Here is an 18,551-nt window from a genome sequence, read left to right on the forward strand (position 1 = left end):
AACAAAAAAGGTGTAGTGTTTCACCACGATAATGCTAAACCTAACACAAGTTTGGTAACTTATCAAACTGTTACAGCTTGGATGGGATGTGCTACCACACCCACCATATTCACCAGATCTGGCACCCTCGAATTGTTACTTGTTCTGGTCTGCACAAAATTTCTTCAACAGTAAAACATTTACTTTAAACGAGGATGTCAAAAATCATTTGGATCAGTTTTTTTGTAAGCAAAGATCAAAACTTTTATGAACATGGAATCATGCTACTACTGGAAAGATGGTAACAGATATTCGACAAAAATGGTCAATATATAATTCAATAAAATATTTATATATTATAAGAATATTGTTTNATTGTTTGTATATGTTAATATTTATTATAAATTACATCAAACTAATATTCAAATTCATTTAACCAATAAATAATTTCAGATTATATCAACAAACAAATTTAGCAATAAATGAATATTTATAAATTAAATTCCTTAAATCGCTTAATTTTTTTTAACGTTACTAATTACTTTATTTACAATGACATTCTAATTCCGTCAAATGAATAATTATATCTTGGCAGTACAAAAATTACATGCCATTTTCCCTCGAACTAAAATTAGGATAATTTATCTTAACTTCAATCTGTATATTTCGATATTATTTTTACGAATCGCGCGTATTAAATTTTCATTTTCTTTTTAAATTCCATAAAAATAGTGAATTTGAGTGAATTAGTTTGGCATTCTATTCAAAAAAAAAACAAAAAAGGCATTACCAATCAATTAATGCACTTAAAATTACCATTAGCAGATATTGATTTTACGTATTGAAACACACCTATCATAAATCTCATTTGTTTCAGAAGTAACAAATTATTTATTAGCGAGGTTGCGGCCGACATTTCCGTCTCTAAAACGTGAACGTCGAGCACCGCTTCTAAGCGACACTTGACATTCGCGTTCACGTTCTAGACGACGAAAACATCGCCCCAACCTCGCTATTAGGAGCATTTGAACGGTTTTGTTTATATGATATTGAAAGTTTGGACATTTAATACAATCTTTCATATGTTTCTCATAGTATTGATTCTGATAATCAAGCAATTTAACTAAATGGATATTTATACTTGTTATATTTAACATTTACATAATGAATTGATGGTTACTCCACATATATATGTTACTTGTATCTATTGACTCTTGATATATTTCTCTACTAAGTGTATTTATGAGTGTATTAAATAACATAAAGACATAAAACAAGATATAAAATACAAAAAAGTAGTAATATAAACAGCAAGATATTTCAACTTACTGCCATACTAGGGTTGGATTTGGTGATATAAACAACTGATGGATAGAACTGATTTTTTTGATAGTATGCATTTCCGATAACCGTGATTGTCAATACCAGACTGCCTATAGTTAGCAATGCGGCTCTCATTTCAACACATTAGCTTATTACTAACTTATAATACGAAAACGAATTACTCTAACTTATCTTCTAACTATAGGTTTACAGCTGTTCCAAGGTGAATGTTTCTCACATTCGACACTAGATGGCGCAGATAGAATTATGCGACGTGTGGCGAGTCTGATTGGATAATTGCGATTAAAATAAATAAATAAAAAAAAACCTGATCGAACCTAATTCGGTGATAATATTTTAATGAACTTGGATCAAACTTCTAAGTTAAAAGGTAATTTTCATTTTTTAAATAAAACACAATACAAAATGTTATTGTAAATTTTTATAATAAAATTTTAAAAAGCAAAGATGGTCGATACTTCGATCACTCAATCTGGTTCTTATTTTAGTAATGAAAAGTCCTGCTACCGAGAATGCCCTTTCCGATTCAATTAATGTGATGGAATTGTCTTTAATGCATTCAAGACAAGACAGATGTTATGTGTTTTTTCACTCATAGCCTTGAAGATTTCTAGTTCACTTTCGAGATGTGTTGTAGTATTCTTGATTTGTCTACCTCGACTACTTTAATAATGGCATTGAGCTTATAGCCTGATAATTTGGCAGTTTGTTTGGCTTTAATAATCAGGTTTTATAAAGAAAAAACTTCATACTTGCATACTTCGTACTCGTTTGTATCCTTGTCCAATCTTCACAATCTGGCATAATGGAGTTATTCAAGCTACTGGGCATGGTTAAAAATTAAGACAGCATCGGCACAATTATTCAAGATATTACAGGTTTTGATAAGTAAAGAATTTTCAGAGTCTTACCACAAACAGGTTACATATTGATTATTGACAATCTGTGAGATGCCATAACGAGCAAAAATTTAAAAAACAAATAAGCAGGCTTAAAATTAATAAATACAAATGTATTCTGAGAATTTATGAGTTAATTATACTTTGTATTTGTACAATTTCCTCAACCTTAACACAAAATAAGAAAAAAGTGAACTTTTAAGAAATTTGCGGAATTTCCCAGGTTAAAAAAGCAGCCAGGGCCCTGTTATAGAAACCCTAGCTCAAACCATTACTTAGTGGTATCCAATGAGTAGAAGAGCTATGTATAAAGAGTATGCTGAGTCTAAATTAGGGAAAGTGAATGAGGAATGAGTAATGTGGAGTAAGTTCAGAAGCATTTCCAGTCTTGTGTGGTAGAAACAGCAAGGATCATTTGAGGAAAATAAAAAACAGTTCTGGAAGCAAATGAAATGTATATGTGGCAACAAAGAAAAGTGTATCCTATGTACGAAGTACAAATAGTGAGCTGCTGTGGAATGAATGCACTCAGACACTTTGCCATTCGTGCATACACATGCTTTGCTGTTCTCATGCATTGCTTTCATGCCTCTAAGTAGTTTACCTCTCATTCCATAACTGCAAAATACTTGCCATGATTTCTCCTTATCCAGTCTATCATATATGCTTTATCTACATTAATAAACACTGCAAACACTTTTCTTTCACATTCAAACATTTCTCCACAATCACTTGTAATGTGAAGATTGGTCCATACACACCTTCCTTTTCATATATCCACAACAACATTGTATAAACACTGTGCTGCTGCTGTTCGAAACTCAGCACACCAACCAACAATCGTGGCACATGACTGACTACGTGGTAGAAAATTGTTTTCAAAGATGGCATTAAAGTCCAGGTCAATTTTTTTCCTAAATCAAAACATTGGCAGCTGTTGTTGCATTTCAATGTTAATTTATTGGAGATATTAATCTGCATAATTTATGTCGTTTTAGATTCACTTGGTCCAAAATATGTTATCCATTGAATTATCTTGGCAATATGTTCATATTTTGAAATTTTTATGAAAATTTGAAGTAAAAATGATGCAAGTTTGATTGTCAAGTAAAGTGACTGCTGGCTCTTCAAGATGACTTTGTGGGAAATCGCTAGTTCTTCTAACCCTTCTTTTGCTCACATCTCCACACTTTGTCTAGCCCATCCTTTCTCAAAGTGGGCGATAACGCCCCCTTGTGGGCGCTGGAGGCTTTCAGAGGGGCAGTAGAAGGCTCAGGGATTAAAAATGAGTTATATTTCTTCTCATTAAAACATTCTTTGATCTCAGAAATAGGATATGGGTCACACCCTATCTATCCTATCCATATAATAATGCATGTTTAAACATTATACAGTGGTACCTCAGAATATGAAATTAATCCATTCCTAAACTGAGATCATATCATGAAAATGTCGTAAGGTGAATCATTTTCCCCCATATGATTACATGTAAAACCAAATAATTCGTTTCAACACGAAAACACACTCAAATTAAAGCTTAGTAGTACATTTAAAAAATAATAACAACTATAGTAAGGAAAACACTGAAAAATGCATTTTGTAGTTGTAAATGTATAAATAACCATAATAGAATAATAACTGATTAAAAGAAATGTAGTTTTATTTGCACTTTACCTTTGAGGATAGACAACGTGGAGGTGTAAACTGGTGGCGGAAGAGAGGGAGGAGGGAAATGATACTAAAACTTAACTTACATAACAAAATGTAACAATAACTTAAAAATAACTCAAAAAAGATTTTAAAAAAATTAGTGTTGTTTTATATATTTATAGTTTTTTAAAATTTTTATTTACTGCTTTTTGCTTTTTTTTCTTCACTTCCACCAGCACTTTCACTGGATAGAAGTCGCTTGGTAAAATATCTATCCAAAGAGGTTTGGCTTTGCCTACTTTTTAAAATGTTTCTAAAATGACTTAGGCAAATGTCATTACTCCAAGCAGCAATACAGCCAGTGTGAACCTTTTCTGGATGTTTCTTTTCAATAAAATCAGTCACTTTCTGATAATATCTCAAGATTTCCTTTATCGAGAGAGATCCTCGATGAAGCAAACACGCAGACTGAGACCAATAAACAGAAGTGAATAAAAAATGGTGCTGCGAACTAATGTAACGTCATATGGCGAGTTTTTGTTCGTATCATGGAGCAAAAATATGTTTGAATTTCGTGTCGTGTCCTGAAAATTTTGTATGCTGGGGCGTTCGTATCCTGAGGTACCACTGTATTTGCAATAACTGTTTTTAATTAAGATACCTTTGTACATTACCATCTGTTGCGTAAGTTAAAAAATACGGGTGCACTAGATTTCTTTAATCTCAAAGTGGGCGGTGGTCGAAATAAGTCTGAGAACCTGTGGTCTAGCCCAGTGTTCTGCAACTGGTGTGCTGTCACATGGTGAAAGGTGTGATGTGAACTTTTACACATTCTGTTAATTTCAAGTTTTATTTATATATTTTTATCACAGTTGTTGCGTTTCTTAAGCTTGTATTTCATTCTCTGCTGCAGCACTGATGAAATAAGATGATGATTGTTTCTTCTTTATTACAAGCCACGTATTTTTACATATTCTAAGAAATTATATGTAAAATAAATTTGCTCACAGGTTTGATGTCTTTTAATAACAATAATAATAGATTAGTGGCATTACATAAGTCCATTAATAGTATCATATCATATGTTTTTGAGAGAAATAACATTTTGGTGTGCCGCAAGTAGAAAAAGGTTGCGGACCCTGGTATAGCCAATAGGTGGCATCATGATGAACTCTTGCAAAATGGATATTCATAATTGTATTCAAAATATGGTATACAGCATGTAATGTATAGATATCAAAATTAGTGAAAAAAGTGATTTTTAAAAATAGTAGCGAACAGTGAGCAATCTGAAAAATAGTGAGAATAGTAAGTTGCTATGTGATCTGTTGTTTAATGTTTTCGTGGATACTTGCATAAGGCAGGGATGCACAACCTTTTCTGAAGAAGGGCCAAATTAGGATTAAGTTTACTGACTGGGGGCCGGACCTCCAAGCGATTAATGCGATGGCTGAGATTGGATGCTGGCGGCAATCTTCTTGATGTCTGGTGTAATGGCAGATGTTGAAACAACCAGCAGATTTTCCAAATTCTCGTTGGTTAACCTGTTCCGTGTTTTGCACTTGTTTAAATTCATAAGCGAAAACGCTTGTTCGCATACATAGGTACTGCCAAACATGCTTGCACAAAATCGAGCATTGTCTTTCAGTTTTGGAAATGATGTATCTGGCAGTTCTTTGTAGAATGTGAGGAGATTAGAATTTTTGAACTGTGATTTCAATTCATCACTGCACTGGATGTCTATCAACTCAAGTTGGACATCTGGAGGGGCATCTTCCACTTTCACATCAAATGGAGTTGAAAAAAGTTGCAGGTAGATCTTGTATTTCTGGAATTCACCAAACCTCTCATTGAATGATGTAAGGAGGGTGTTAACTTGGTCAGAGTAATCCATCTTCATATGTGGGTATTTCTCTTTCATGGCCTTGCAATGTGGAAAGTGTGTAAAGTTCTCTGATTGCATGTGGGACTTGAAAAGTGATAGTTTGGTCATAAATGCATTGATGTTACTTGTCAACTGAGAAACAAGTTGCATCTTTCCCTGCAATCTCAAATTAAGGTCGTTTAGATAAGCAGTAATGTCAGCAAGGAAAGCTAAATCACACTGCCATCTTTGTCCCTCCAAATTCCTTGTAGTGTTCCCCCGTTCTTTGAGGAAAGTGATAATAGGCCCCAATAGCTCCACAAATCTCTTGAGGACTGTTGCCTTGCTCAGCCAACGAACTTCAGTATACGTGGGCAGGTCAGCATAATCAGCATCTATTTCTTCAAGAAATGATGTGAAGAGTCGATGGTTGAGTCCATGACGGCGGATTAAGTTCACAGTATCATATACATCTTTCAGCAGACGTTCAAATCCCAGCTTCTTTGCACAAAGTTGCTGTTGGTGAATTATGCAATGATACTGGACTAACTCCTTTTGCCTGTCCCCAAGGTGGTTTTTCAGCAAGGTGACCATGCCATTCTCACATCCAACCATAGATGGTGCTCCATCGGTGGCAATGCTGGATAGCTTGTCAAAGTCCAGTGCTGATTTGTTGCAAACGCTCAATAAACTAGTAAATAAGTCAGCACCAGTTGTATGTCCAGAAAGTGATGCCATGCCAAGAAATTCTTCATTCACAATAAAATCTAGTGAAACACTTCTAATAAACACAATCACTTGTGCTGTTGATGATATGTCAGTGGATTCTTCCACAGCCAAAGAAAAATAAGCACAGTTTGCAACTAAAATATTAAGTTGGCCAGAAATGTCTGATGCAATTTGCGAGATTCTTTGTTGTATCGTCATGTGGTTAAGACTGATTGTTTGAAAACACTGTCTTCTCAGGACACATCTCACTTGCGATGATAAGACACTTTTTTATCATATCGCCATCTGTGAAAGGTTTCCCATTCTTGGCTATTAAAGCAGATATTTCTAGGCTGGCTTCAACAGCCGCATCCAATTCTCCAGATTGTTTCTTGAACACATTTTGTTGGCTGATTAGTGATCGTCGTAACGATTCGATTTTCCGTTTGCGTTCCGTACCTTGCAGAAGGAAATCCTTGTGTTGGCTTTCATGATGTCGCTTCAGGTTGAATTCTTTTGGCACTGCTATTGTTCCATTGCACAAAAGGCAAATAATGCTGTTGTTCTGTTGCACAAAACAGTACTTGTTAGTCCACACTTCCACTTCTTGAAACTGATGATTCTCGCGATTGACCTTGCGTTTAATGCCCGGCGCCATACTGTTCACTCTGCAAAACAATGTCTCATTGTGCCGAAAATTCTGAGGCCCGCAACAAATCATGTTTGAGATAAGGCAAGCTAGACTACCACGTGCTTTGTTCTGTATCCACTCTGACCAAAGACTAAAGAGGCGGGGACAGAAGACTATTACGCACACGTGGCCAGGCAGGTCTTAATTCGTTCGACCCCTGTCCGGGCGTCTCCACCATTTCTCAGAATTTGTGAGTCAGATCGTCAACATGCCAGGTGCAGGACACTAATCCATCATAAATGTGGTTACCATTCTTACCTAAATTATATTTATGGCCCGTCAGTTTTACCCCCGTGTTCAGAAATGAATCAAAAGTGATTAACACAGTGCAGTGGAAAATCTGAATATTTTAAATATAATTATTAAAATTGCGATATCTCGTTTCAAATTGGCGCTAGAATCAATTTTTTTTTTTTTTCTGTCCTAAATATATCACAGTTTACGACTGTTAAATTTCAAATAAAATAAAAATTAAAAATAATAATTTAATTTTAAATTTACGAAAAAAAGAATGTAAAAATAAAAGTAAATAAAAAGTTCCAATTAATTTACTACTTAAATAACCTAAATATATCTGTTTTCTTTCAAACAAAAAAAACCGCAGCTTTCTAGCTACACGGAATCATTTTACAACCCTCTTTGTTGACAAGTTTATGGCTTGACGCGGTTTGTAATAATTATTAAATCCAAAATATTTTAATGCAAATGGCTTCCTTTTAGTCGTAATGACTCTATTCCAACTACAGTATTAATTTTCTTGGTCCAACTTAATAATAATAAATTTGATGCGAAAAAATTTTTTTCTATTCTTAGTCTATGGAGAGATATTGTTGTAAATTATTGGTTGTTATAGCTTTTTGTACATTTCTTTTTGAACTCTGGTTAGTTTTTTCTAGTTTGAATGACATTAGGTTGACGAATAAGCGTCTTTTCAGAAAAGATTGATTCAAATTCGACTATACCAATCAGAATCTAGAATGTAAACAAATGCTAAAAAATCGTTATTTTCATGGTTTTTCAGCGCTATTTTCACTTATTTTTGTTATTTGACGCTATTTAGACGAATAGGCAAGTTTTCCGAAGCATAAAATTGAAGATTTCCCGCCAAAATAGAAACTTCCCGATAACATCGGAAATGACGTTCTAACATCATTTTAAAATATTCGATATCTAAAGCAGAAAGTGTTAGCTAAAAATAGACTTATTTATAGAACAATCCCCCATTTCTCACCTCAGGGAAAGTCATAAAACAGTTGGGTGCTAATGACTTTGTGAAAGGGAAAAAGTTCTACACTTAGAAACTTCGAAAGAAGGGATTTGGCCGGTACCGTCCGCGGGCCGCATAAACATTGATAGGGGGCCGTATGTGGCCCACGGGCCGCAGGTTGTGCACCCCTGCATAAGGGAATCCAGAGTACCCAAGTAGAATGAAAATTCGAAATGAACCAGCCTGTCATTTGTTGTACGCAGATGACACTCTGCTATTAGCAGAGAGCTAGGTAGCACTTCAGACATGTGAGAAATATATGATGTGAGTGAATGTGAATATAACTAAAGTGATTGTGTTTAAATGCAAAGATAAACAAATGAATTGCATGATTGAGCTGGGTGGTGAACAACTGGAACAAGTGAATGAGTACAGTATATTTGGGAAGCATGACAGATAGGAATGGTAATGCAGATGGTAACCCATCAGAAGAGAGAATGCCAAAGTGCATGTGGTGAGTGCAAAAAGTAAATTTGCAAGGAAAAAAATATACAAACAAGCATGAATGGCTGTTATGTGAGTGCCGTAGAGCCTATGCTCATGTATAGTGGTGGAACTTGAGTAAGGCAGAAGAGTCACGGGAGTCGCATTACTGCATTTGAGATGAGGAATTTGAGAGTAATGTGTGGCATAATAAGGAAAGACTTTGTGAGAAATAAACAAGTGCTGAAGGAATATGGAATGAAAGAGAGTGTGATTCAAAAATTTAGTAAATTGGCTCTATGATGGTTTTGGCCACATTGAGAGAATAATAGGAGAACTGTTGAAGAGAATATACACAGGAAAGATGGATGGTAAGCACAATAGTGGAAGGCTGAGAAAGTTTTGAAATAAACAAATGAGTATTTGAAATAACATAAGGTGTTGAGTCAGAAAAAAATATGTGAAGTAGTATGCTAGAAGAGGCATGAGTGTGTGCACATGGGTTGCTCTGGAAATATTTTAAAATATTGCCACAATTTTGCCAGTTAAAAAAAATTATCTTTTGCTGCTTCAAATTTTTTATCGCCACCAGTTTTACTTAACAATTTGAATGAAACTTGGTGAGCAGGTGGCCTTAAGCACAAACAGCTCTTTCTCCAAATAACAAGATCCAGTTTTTAAACATTTCCAAAAAAGTGGACTCTGAAAATTTAGTATTAGCTTATAAGAATTTGGAAGTTTTGATAACAAAGAGAATAAGATGCAAGGCACTAACTAGAACTAGTCAATGTAGGTGGGATCCTTAGGAATTTTATATTATTTTTTTTTTGTGTTAATTTGTAACATTATTTTATTATTTTACCGCATCATTATTCCTCACTTTTAAATCTTATAAAACAAGAGATTAAAAATTGTGATGTCATTTCCTGTTTACAGAAAACAAGCCCCTCTAGATTTAACTCTATGCTGTTAAATAAAATTTTCTTCACATTTATTTTCAGATATGGTGGTATTGTACAGTAACATCTGAAGCTTATTTGCTTGTGAGGACATAGTAAATAAAATATTTGACAACTCTTTAACAATGTTAATAAAGAGTTAAATCTATAGAAGCCTGTTTTCGCTAAACAGGAAACGATATCGCAATTTTTAATCTCGTTTTATATGCTTTAAACACGAGGAATAATAATAGTAATAATAATGCTAATGATGTGGTAAAATTAGAAAGTTATACATAAACTAAAACTCTGAAGGTTCAAACCTACATTGTCTAGGTCAGGGATGGCCAACATGTAGACCGTGGTCGACCGCAAAGCTAAAATTGAACAATTTGCTTTCACTTAAATTAATGTTTAAAAATCTTGATTTGATAATTTATTCTTACAATAATAGACTGTCTGTGCAACATACCCATACTGTTTGTATTTATCCCGATGAACAATGCAAATGAATGTTAACACATGCGCACATAAAAATCCTAAAATTATTTGCCGCAGACTATATTTTACCAAAAAAGTAGCCCCTAAGGGATAAAAGTTTGGCCACACCTGGTCTAGGTCATGTATCTAGGGCTGTGCTATTCAATCTATGGGTCATGGAAAATTACCTTGGGGTCGCACTATTAAAATGTTTGAATACCATTGATCTAGAGTCTTATTCACTTGGCTATCACCGATCTGAAATGTGAAACTTCCAGTAATAGCAATCATTTTTGAATAATTTTTACTTTCCTGACTGTTATATTGGGGTGTCATTTTTTGACCTGTTACCAAAAAATGACACTCCAAGAATTTTTAATTTTTGGGTTCAGGACACCTTGAAACGTTGAGAAATGCAAACAAATCCAGGGGTAATTTCTGTATGTATGGATGTTAATGTAAGCTATAAAATGTTGAACTTGAGTAATTTTGAATAACATTTGATCATGTGTTGCTCAACTTCTTGGCAACATTTAAAACTGTGTGTGTGGTGCCATCTGTTATGATACTTTTAACTATTATAAAGCGGCAAAAAGCTTAATTGATGGGATGGGATGGGTTTTATAAAAAAAATTGTAAATGCTGATAATGAGTAAAATTGTCATTAAGTCCGACCCTACTGGAGATACACACAACCCCCATTATCTCCCCACCCCCTCAATCTTGCAGCACAAAATTGTGCTACACGTGCACCCTGAAACTTAATAATTCTTATACTTTTTGTCAAAAATTTCTGAAATTTTGCAGGGAGGTTTGTGTACTAGAGGATCAATGCTATTAAATTTTGGTGATTAAAGATTGAGGGGGTGGGGAGATAATGGGGGTTGTGTGTATCTCCAGTAGGGTCGGACTTAATGACAATTTTACTCATTATCAGCATTTACAATTTTTTTTATAAAACCCATCCCATCCCATCAATTAAGCTTTTTGCCACTTTATAATAGTTAAAAGTATCATAACAGATGGCACCACACACACAGTTTTAAATGTTGCCAAGAAGTTGAGCAACACATGATCAAATATGTTATTCAAAATTACTCAAGTTCAACATTTTACAGCTTTTCCCAGTGTGATATGTGATTCAATTTCCCACTGAATGTTGAAACAAGTGGATTAGGATTGTTATTGCCACTTGTCATCACCAGTATTATATTTTTATCACCACTCGAATAAAAATTTTGCCAAGTGGCAATTTTGGCACTATGCAGCGCAACCTTTGCATTTGGACAGGAAGGTGTAGAGAAAGTTGCCGAATGGACGATTTGCAGGACTTTTGCACAATGCTCAATCTTTTTGGATTACGAACGTGAAGATATGTACGTATCAAAAGACGATACAGCACCAAAGCATAATTCAAAATAATACAAGCACGAACATATTTTAAGTAGCCGACTTCACGTTCTTTAGACAAAGTGGGTTGTTTGAATGGTATGCAAAATAGTACATCCTGGCATATGACACAAAACACCCAAGTCAAAAAAATTGTGTCTGTTCACAAAAATAATAATGAGGTTACAAAATGCTAATCAAGACACTTACATAGATGTAAGACTCAGCTCATAAAATGTCCACTATAAAAGATATTGATTTAAATTCTCTGTAGTTTAGATTAAAATAAACAAAGTTGTAATTTAATTACTAAAAATTCACAAGTTACAATCAAATTATTACTCAAGTATTTTATATTTTAAGATTATCATTCATTTATTTAATTGATTTAACTATTAAATCAATTTTGAATAATCTGAGACTTACTTTTAAGACTTAATTTAATCAATACGAGAGAGACCGAATTATAAAATTCAAACAGACACAATCGATGAGGTAGTGTTACAACTACACAACAAAACTAAGCCACGTGGGTAGGCTTAACATCACAATTAATTTTTTTATATTTTATATAACCAAAGCTGATTATTATATATAGGAAACTGAAAAATGCAAGAAAATAAACAGGATACGAACTTACCATTTTTTACAAAACGAATTTTCAACTTAAACGAAACACATCATTCTTCCACCGAAAATTCGTGAACTACACTTTTCTTCGCAGAGCTTGGAAATGGCGCTACGAAACGAAACATTTAAAAATTATATAATTTATCGTTTATTTATTCGAATTTATATCAAATTAATAAATTTATCTAAATTAATAAAATATTAATAATTATATCTAAATAAAATTCTTTAATCTAAAAAACGTCTTAATATTTTTAATACCGACTTTACCGATTTTCCGGTTATTGTATTATTAACTGTGGCAAAATTTTTTTTCGATGGTTATTTCCGATCAAATATAAATATTAATTAATTAATTTAAAAAAGGAGAATTAATATTAGTTAAATTTAATTATTTAATGCTTTATTTAAAAAAACGATGATTATTTTAACCGGTTTTCCGAACACAAAGTTTGGCTTCTGCTAATTTGTGATATGGAGTTTGACTCTTCGGTTTTGCTTGAATTCTTCTTGTAGTGCACGGAAAAATGCGAATAGAGAAATAATTATAATAAAAATACGAGTGATTTGAAATCTTCGACATCTTTTTATTCGTCAGGTAAGATCGGTGAAGCTTATAAATTGTTATTTGAAAGATTTCATTGAATATATAAGAGGTGTAGTTAAGCCTAACATTGACATTTGAAACTTGCTTGTTTGAAAGAAAAATCGAGGCAGAACTCATCACGTTTGTTTATGAGGCATAAAAATTTGTTATAAAAAAAATACCTAATTCAAAAACCAATATTATATACTTACATTGTACATGTCACTCTTTAATGCTTGAAATAAATACAGAATGAAAATAAATTCACAAGTCAACAAATATGTAATACACACGCATAAATTGGTGTGTAAATGCCTATAATAACTGTATTTAATAGGCATTTATACGTCGATTTATGATCTGTTTTATTCACCCGTAGATCACACTACTCTCCAATTAATAGAGTTTATGTACTGTTGTTTCAGTTTATGCATAAATTGATGTATAAATGCCTGTAAAAAAAGACATTTATACATCAATTTATGACCCGTTTTACTCGCCATAGATTACACTACTTTCTAATTAATAGAGTTTAAGTAGGGTGCAACTATTTAGATGCGAGTGAGGAATTTTCCGAGCGAGCGAGAAGAGGTGAGATGTGCTAAATATCAAACCCTGTCGGATATGTGCGAGAACCAGAAATTCGCTCTCGCCAACGATATTTCTCCCTTCTTGCTTGTGCGTGGTTTTCCTTTGCAAGAACTACATCGCTTGCTACTAAATTCGTGCCTGCATAGTCACACCCGTAGTGTTATTTTGATTTATGCATAAATTGATGTATAAATGTTGTTTCTACAGGCATTTATACATCAATTTATGACCTGTTTTACTTGCTGTAGATTTCACTACTACAATTAATAGTTTACATAAGATTGTTTCGGTTTAGTTTGTCTTAACATCATTAAATACTAATAGAAATAAAACTACAGAAGATTGATGGTAATGGATCAAAGTGCAAATGCTGATGATTTCTATAATCGATCTCATGTTTGGTGTATTTCTGATAGTATTGTAATTGTTAAATTTTAGATAAATTCTGATAAACTGAAGAAACTCTCTTGCCATTTTGTGTCAAACTTTTAAAATATTTAAATATTTATAAATTAGAGGGCTAATTATGAATTCGAAGAGTTGTTATTTTAACTACTAGGATCGAGAATTTCATTATCAATTATGTAAACTGAAAAAATTTATGTAAATGGGTTAATGTAGAAAATTTAACAGATGATGATGTACAGTATAAATTTTACTTCTTATATATTGTTTTAACTTTATAGTAAGTTTACATTTCTAGTATATTCAAATGTGACATAGAGTTATAACACTACAAAAGTTACAGCAAACTAGTTCAAAGAAAATCCAGCAAAATTTCCACAGATATTATGTATTAGTTATGTATTTTCTTTTTTTTTATTTCTTATGTAAAGATATATGTAGATAAGGATAAATGATTGTAAATTGGCAGGTTAGTTAACAAAATCCTGATTTGTGTGATTATTTGGCAAATTTATATTATCGGTTTATATTTTTGGTCCATTTCCTGATTTGAATTTCCATTTGGTGATTAGCCAAATGCGAATTCAAATTGGTTTTAACAGGTTGGCAAGCGACAGCTTAAAACCTGTAATTGGTGTTTGTATTTAGCCAGAATTACAATCTACAAATATATTAATGAATTATTTGAAAATTAACAAATAATTAAATAATTATTATTGACTTTGTAAACATTTATCATTTATAAGATTATGTACATGAATTAGGTCATTTATATATGTACTGTACAAAAGATACTTGTGATTTTCTATCAGTTTTCTGGCTGATTAAGTGATTGAATTTGTGATGCAGATAGGAAAAAATGAGATGTTTAAAATAATGAATATTTTATTTGTAAGGCAATTAGTACAGATTAAATTCAGAATAGATAAAAGATGGTCTGATAAAGTCGGGCACTTGCTTGACTTGCGTGTGTAGGACTTAGTCTGAAGATGAGTTTTAATTCAGAGGTACTTACTAGATTTTGTAAGTTTATAAATGTTACTCCATTAAAGTAGTTCAAAATATATAACTTTTATAATATAATAACTTTATAGTATTGTATATTTAATGAAAAGAAGAAAAATAATGTATTTTAATTAACTTCACAACTTAGATTTTTGTGATTTTCATACTCTGTATTTACCATATTGCAATAATTTCTTGAACAGTTTGATTTTAAGCGTATTGGTTAAAGTTTTCCTCTCATTAAATTTTTTTTTTATTATCTTGTTGAATTTCTTGTAGATCGAAATCCATGGAGACAATAATTATTTATATATATATATGGTCTTCCTTTCTCACTCCTGTTCTCCCGGCCTGGCCTCAAACCTTTGTACTATCCTTGACAGATACAAAAACCAGAATACCACCATCGTGGGAGTTCACACATTTTTATACTTCCCACTCTCCGGAAGTCCACTTTACTCACATGTCTCATCTTGGACCAATCGGAAGGCTTTTCCCATGGTACCTAAGAGGTGACATCATAACAAAAATACATGTGACATCGTACAAATTAAGAAAACTCGATACATACAAAAAGGAACCGAGACAAAAAATATATATAATAATAATACATAGTCGCGTAGCGCTACGTATCTCCCCCTGCAAGCGACTTACTTTTCATAGTGCATACTACGAAAATCAATCTTATGTTCACGTAGGTTATAAGGTTTCTTATGCATGTCAAAGTCAGTGCACTTCTGCACACCAGTTTTGCCAACACTGTGTGTTAGTGACAACCCCACGTCTCCTCACCAGCCGATCATCCTGGACTTCATCCTCATCCTCTGGTACAATTTCCTTAACCTCTCTCCTTTTTCTTTTATTACCAATTGGATAGCCATAGCAAGGCTTTAGGCAATCGACATGGACAGTCTCCTGATCCTTCATATTGTAACCCTCCACACGATACGTAGTTGGGTTTATTGCCTTGGTGATCTGAAAGGGTCCTTTATAATTATAAGAGAATTTATTCCTTTTAACGCCCTTCTTTCTCACCCAAACCCTCTGCCCCTCCGAAAAACTTATTAATTTTCACCCCTTGCTTCGATAATCCCTTCCTTTCTTGTTGTAATTTCACGCATGGTTACTTGCATTTTCCCATAATGCATGGAGTTTTGTGATGAGGAATGCCCTTTGTTCATCGGTCAACATATCATCAGGCAGGTGTTCGATATTAGGGGTGCAGGGATCAACGTCATACAAGAGGAACGCAGGTGACTCATTTATAGCAGTGTGGTAGGAATTGTTATAGGCAAAACATGCAGAAGGTATCATTTCCCATTCGACTCTCCCATCGTTAGAGGATTTAGTTATCATTTCGACTAACGATTTGTTCACTCGCATGTGCCATTCGCACAGGGCCTATATGCAGTAGTAATGTTCCTCCTAATCCCTAACTATTTACAGCAGTCAGAGAATAACAATGATAGAAAGTTGGTACCTCTAATGGAAATAATTACTTCTGGGGCATCGTACCTACAAACGATTTCATTAAATATTGTATTACTCACGGACCATGCAGTTTGGTCCTTCAAAGGGTGTGCTTCGACGAAATTAGTGAAAATGTCCACTATTACAAGGATGAACCGGTTACTGCTGCTCGATGCACTGATAGGCTCTACTACATCAACTGCAATTTTTTTGGAAAGGTGCCTCGGCCATTTCGTTTTCTTGAAACGGATCTTTTCCTTTGTGTATATTATGCCTCTGGCACCTTTCACACATCTTAACGACTTCCTCAATCTTTTCTCTCAAATTCCGAATATAATAGTGTTTCTCAATGTTTATTACAGTTTTCCGCACACCCCAATGTCCTGACAGATCATTTTCGTGAACAGCCTTAAGATCCTTCCCTATGCATAATTGGCTAATGTACGCCATGGGACTTCAAGAAACTTTTCCTATACAGGCATTCACTTATTACTACATACTGGTGCATATGGCTCCCAATATTTCTATTCCCGGGTTTCTCAGTAAATCCCTTTTTATGGGGCCAAACATTTTATCTCGATCCTGTGATAAGCCAATATCATATCTGTTAGGGATTATAGCCCTTGTAGATTCTACATCAAAGTGATGAACCCCATTTACATTCCTAGAAAGGAAATCCACTACTTTATTGTCTACACCTCTTACATATTGGACTTCTATATGGTAATCCTTCATCTCCATTATCCAACGAGTCAGACGCTTGCTCCCATTTTGAGTGGTGCTAAGGAACACAAGGGGTTTATGGTCAGAGAGTATTATTGTTTTTTGGCCCAGAATCAAAAATTTGAAGTGCCTTAAGGCTAAAATAATTGTTAAATACTCTTTCTCAATTGTGGAATAATTGATTTCTGCCCCTTTGAATCTTCTACTAAAATAGCTTATCGGAGCCAGTCCCTTTTCATGCTGTTGTTCAAGCACCGCAGCTGCCGTGTTGTCAGATGCGTCAATGTGCAAATAGAATGGTCTGTCAAAATCCAGGTGAGCTAGAATTGCTGGGTTAGCTATTGCCTCCTTTAACTTTTCAAAACCTCTCTGACACTCTGGACTCCATGAAAATCTCTTCCCTTTCTTCATGAGTTCCGTCAGTGGGGCAGCGATATCAGAAAACAACAGAATAAAATTCCGAAAAAATCCAACCATACCGAGAAAACTGCGAACCTCTTTCACATTACGAGGTGCTTCCACTTTTTTGATTGACTCAACATTGTTTGGGTAAGGTTGCACACCCTCTCCATTAATAATATGTCCTAAATATCTCACTTCTTTTGCTAATATTTGGCATTTACTTGGATTTAATTTTAGGCCTCATCCCTTAATGTACTAATTACTCGATCGACCAGTTCAAGATGATCCTCCAAACTTTGTGAAAATAATACAATATCATCTTGAAACACAAAGCAGCTATTTCCGACAAATTTTTCTAATATCTTCATCATAATGTATTGGAAGAACCTCCCACTATTCTTCCCACCCTGAGGCATCCTATGAAGGTGGTATTTTCCACATGGTGTGGGGAAAGCAAATATGTGCCTCACCTTAGGATCCAGAGGAATCTGGAAATATCCTGCTTTTAAGTCTAATACCGAGAAATATCTGTTACCATTAAGTTGGGATAAAATGTCATCTGTCTGAGCCATCGGGAATACCTGGGGTTTTGTTATATCATTAATTTTTTGCTAAAGTGATACGAATCTCACCAGAGCTCTTGGGAACAACATGTATAGGAGAGTTCCACTCCGATGAGCTCTCTTCACATATGCCTGCTTTGATAAGCTCACTAACTTGCTTCTTAAGGCCTGTTGATAAGCTCACTAACTTGCTTCTTAAATAACTGTATGGAATTCGGTACTGTCTAACATTGACGGGACGTTCCAACGTCAGGTTAACAGAGTGCATATATCTGCTAGTGCCAGATAATTCGGCAATTTCGCTAGCGACAGCATCTGGATATTTGCTCAAAGTATCTATTATCTTCCTCTTAACTGGGTCGTCTAGGTGATCCAACCTCCACACCTCTCTTTCTACCTCTGCCTCACTATTTACATTAATACAAAATCCCCCTAATGACTCGGTTTATCTGCCTTAACCATCAATCCGATCCCCATCAACAGCCCAGGGTGCTGGCAAATAATGTCCATCCCAACAATCATATCATAACTTGCCCCCTCAGGA

The 18,551-nt window shown here is 34.2% G+C and overlaps 1 protein-coding gene and 1 long non-coding RNA gene across 2 annotated transcripts in view; one reads left to right on the forward strand and one right to left on the reverse strand.

Annotated features, from left to right (window-relative positions):
- LOC111634012 (nucleolar protein 56-like) overlaps positions 1-12,364 on the reverse strand; it is a 34,387-nt gene extending 22,023 nt beyond the window's left edge. Inside the window, exon 1 of the mRNA XM_023378687.1 lies at positions 12,273-12,364. Coding sequence (XP_023234455.1) covers positions 12,273-12,275 — 3 coding nt within the window. The 5' untranslated portion in view covers positions 12,276-12,364. The remainder of the gene's footprint in view (positions 1-12,272) is intronic.
- Positions 12,365-12,712: 348 nt separating this feature from the next.
- LOC111634003 overlaps positions 12,713-18,551 on the forward strand; it is a 55,545-nt gene continuing 49,706 nt past the window's right edge. Inside the window, exon 1 of the long non-coding RNA XR_002758130.1 lies at positions 12,713-12,860. This is a non-coding gene — a long non-coding RNA (uncharacterized LOC111634003). The remainder of the gene's footprint in view (positions 12,861-18,551) is intronic.

This window comes from Centruroides sculpturatus, unplaced genomic scaffold (genome assembly GCF_000671375.1).
Source record: "Centruroides sculpturatus isolate CEXI.00-Female unplaced genomic scaffold, Cexi_2.0 scaffold736, whole genome shotgun sequence".
NCBI lineage: Eukaryota > Metazoa > Arthropoda > Arachnida > Scorpiones > Buthidae > Centruroides > Centruroides sculpturatus.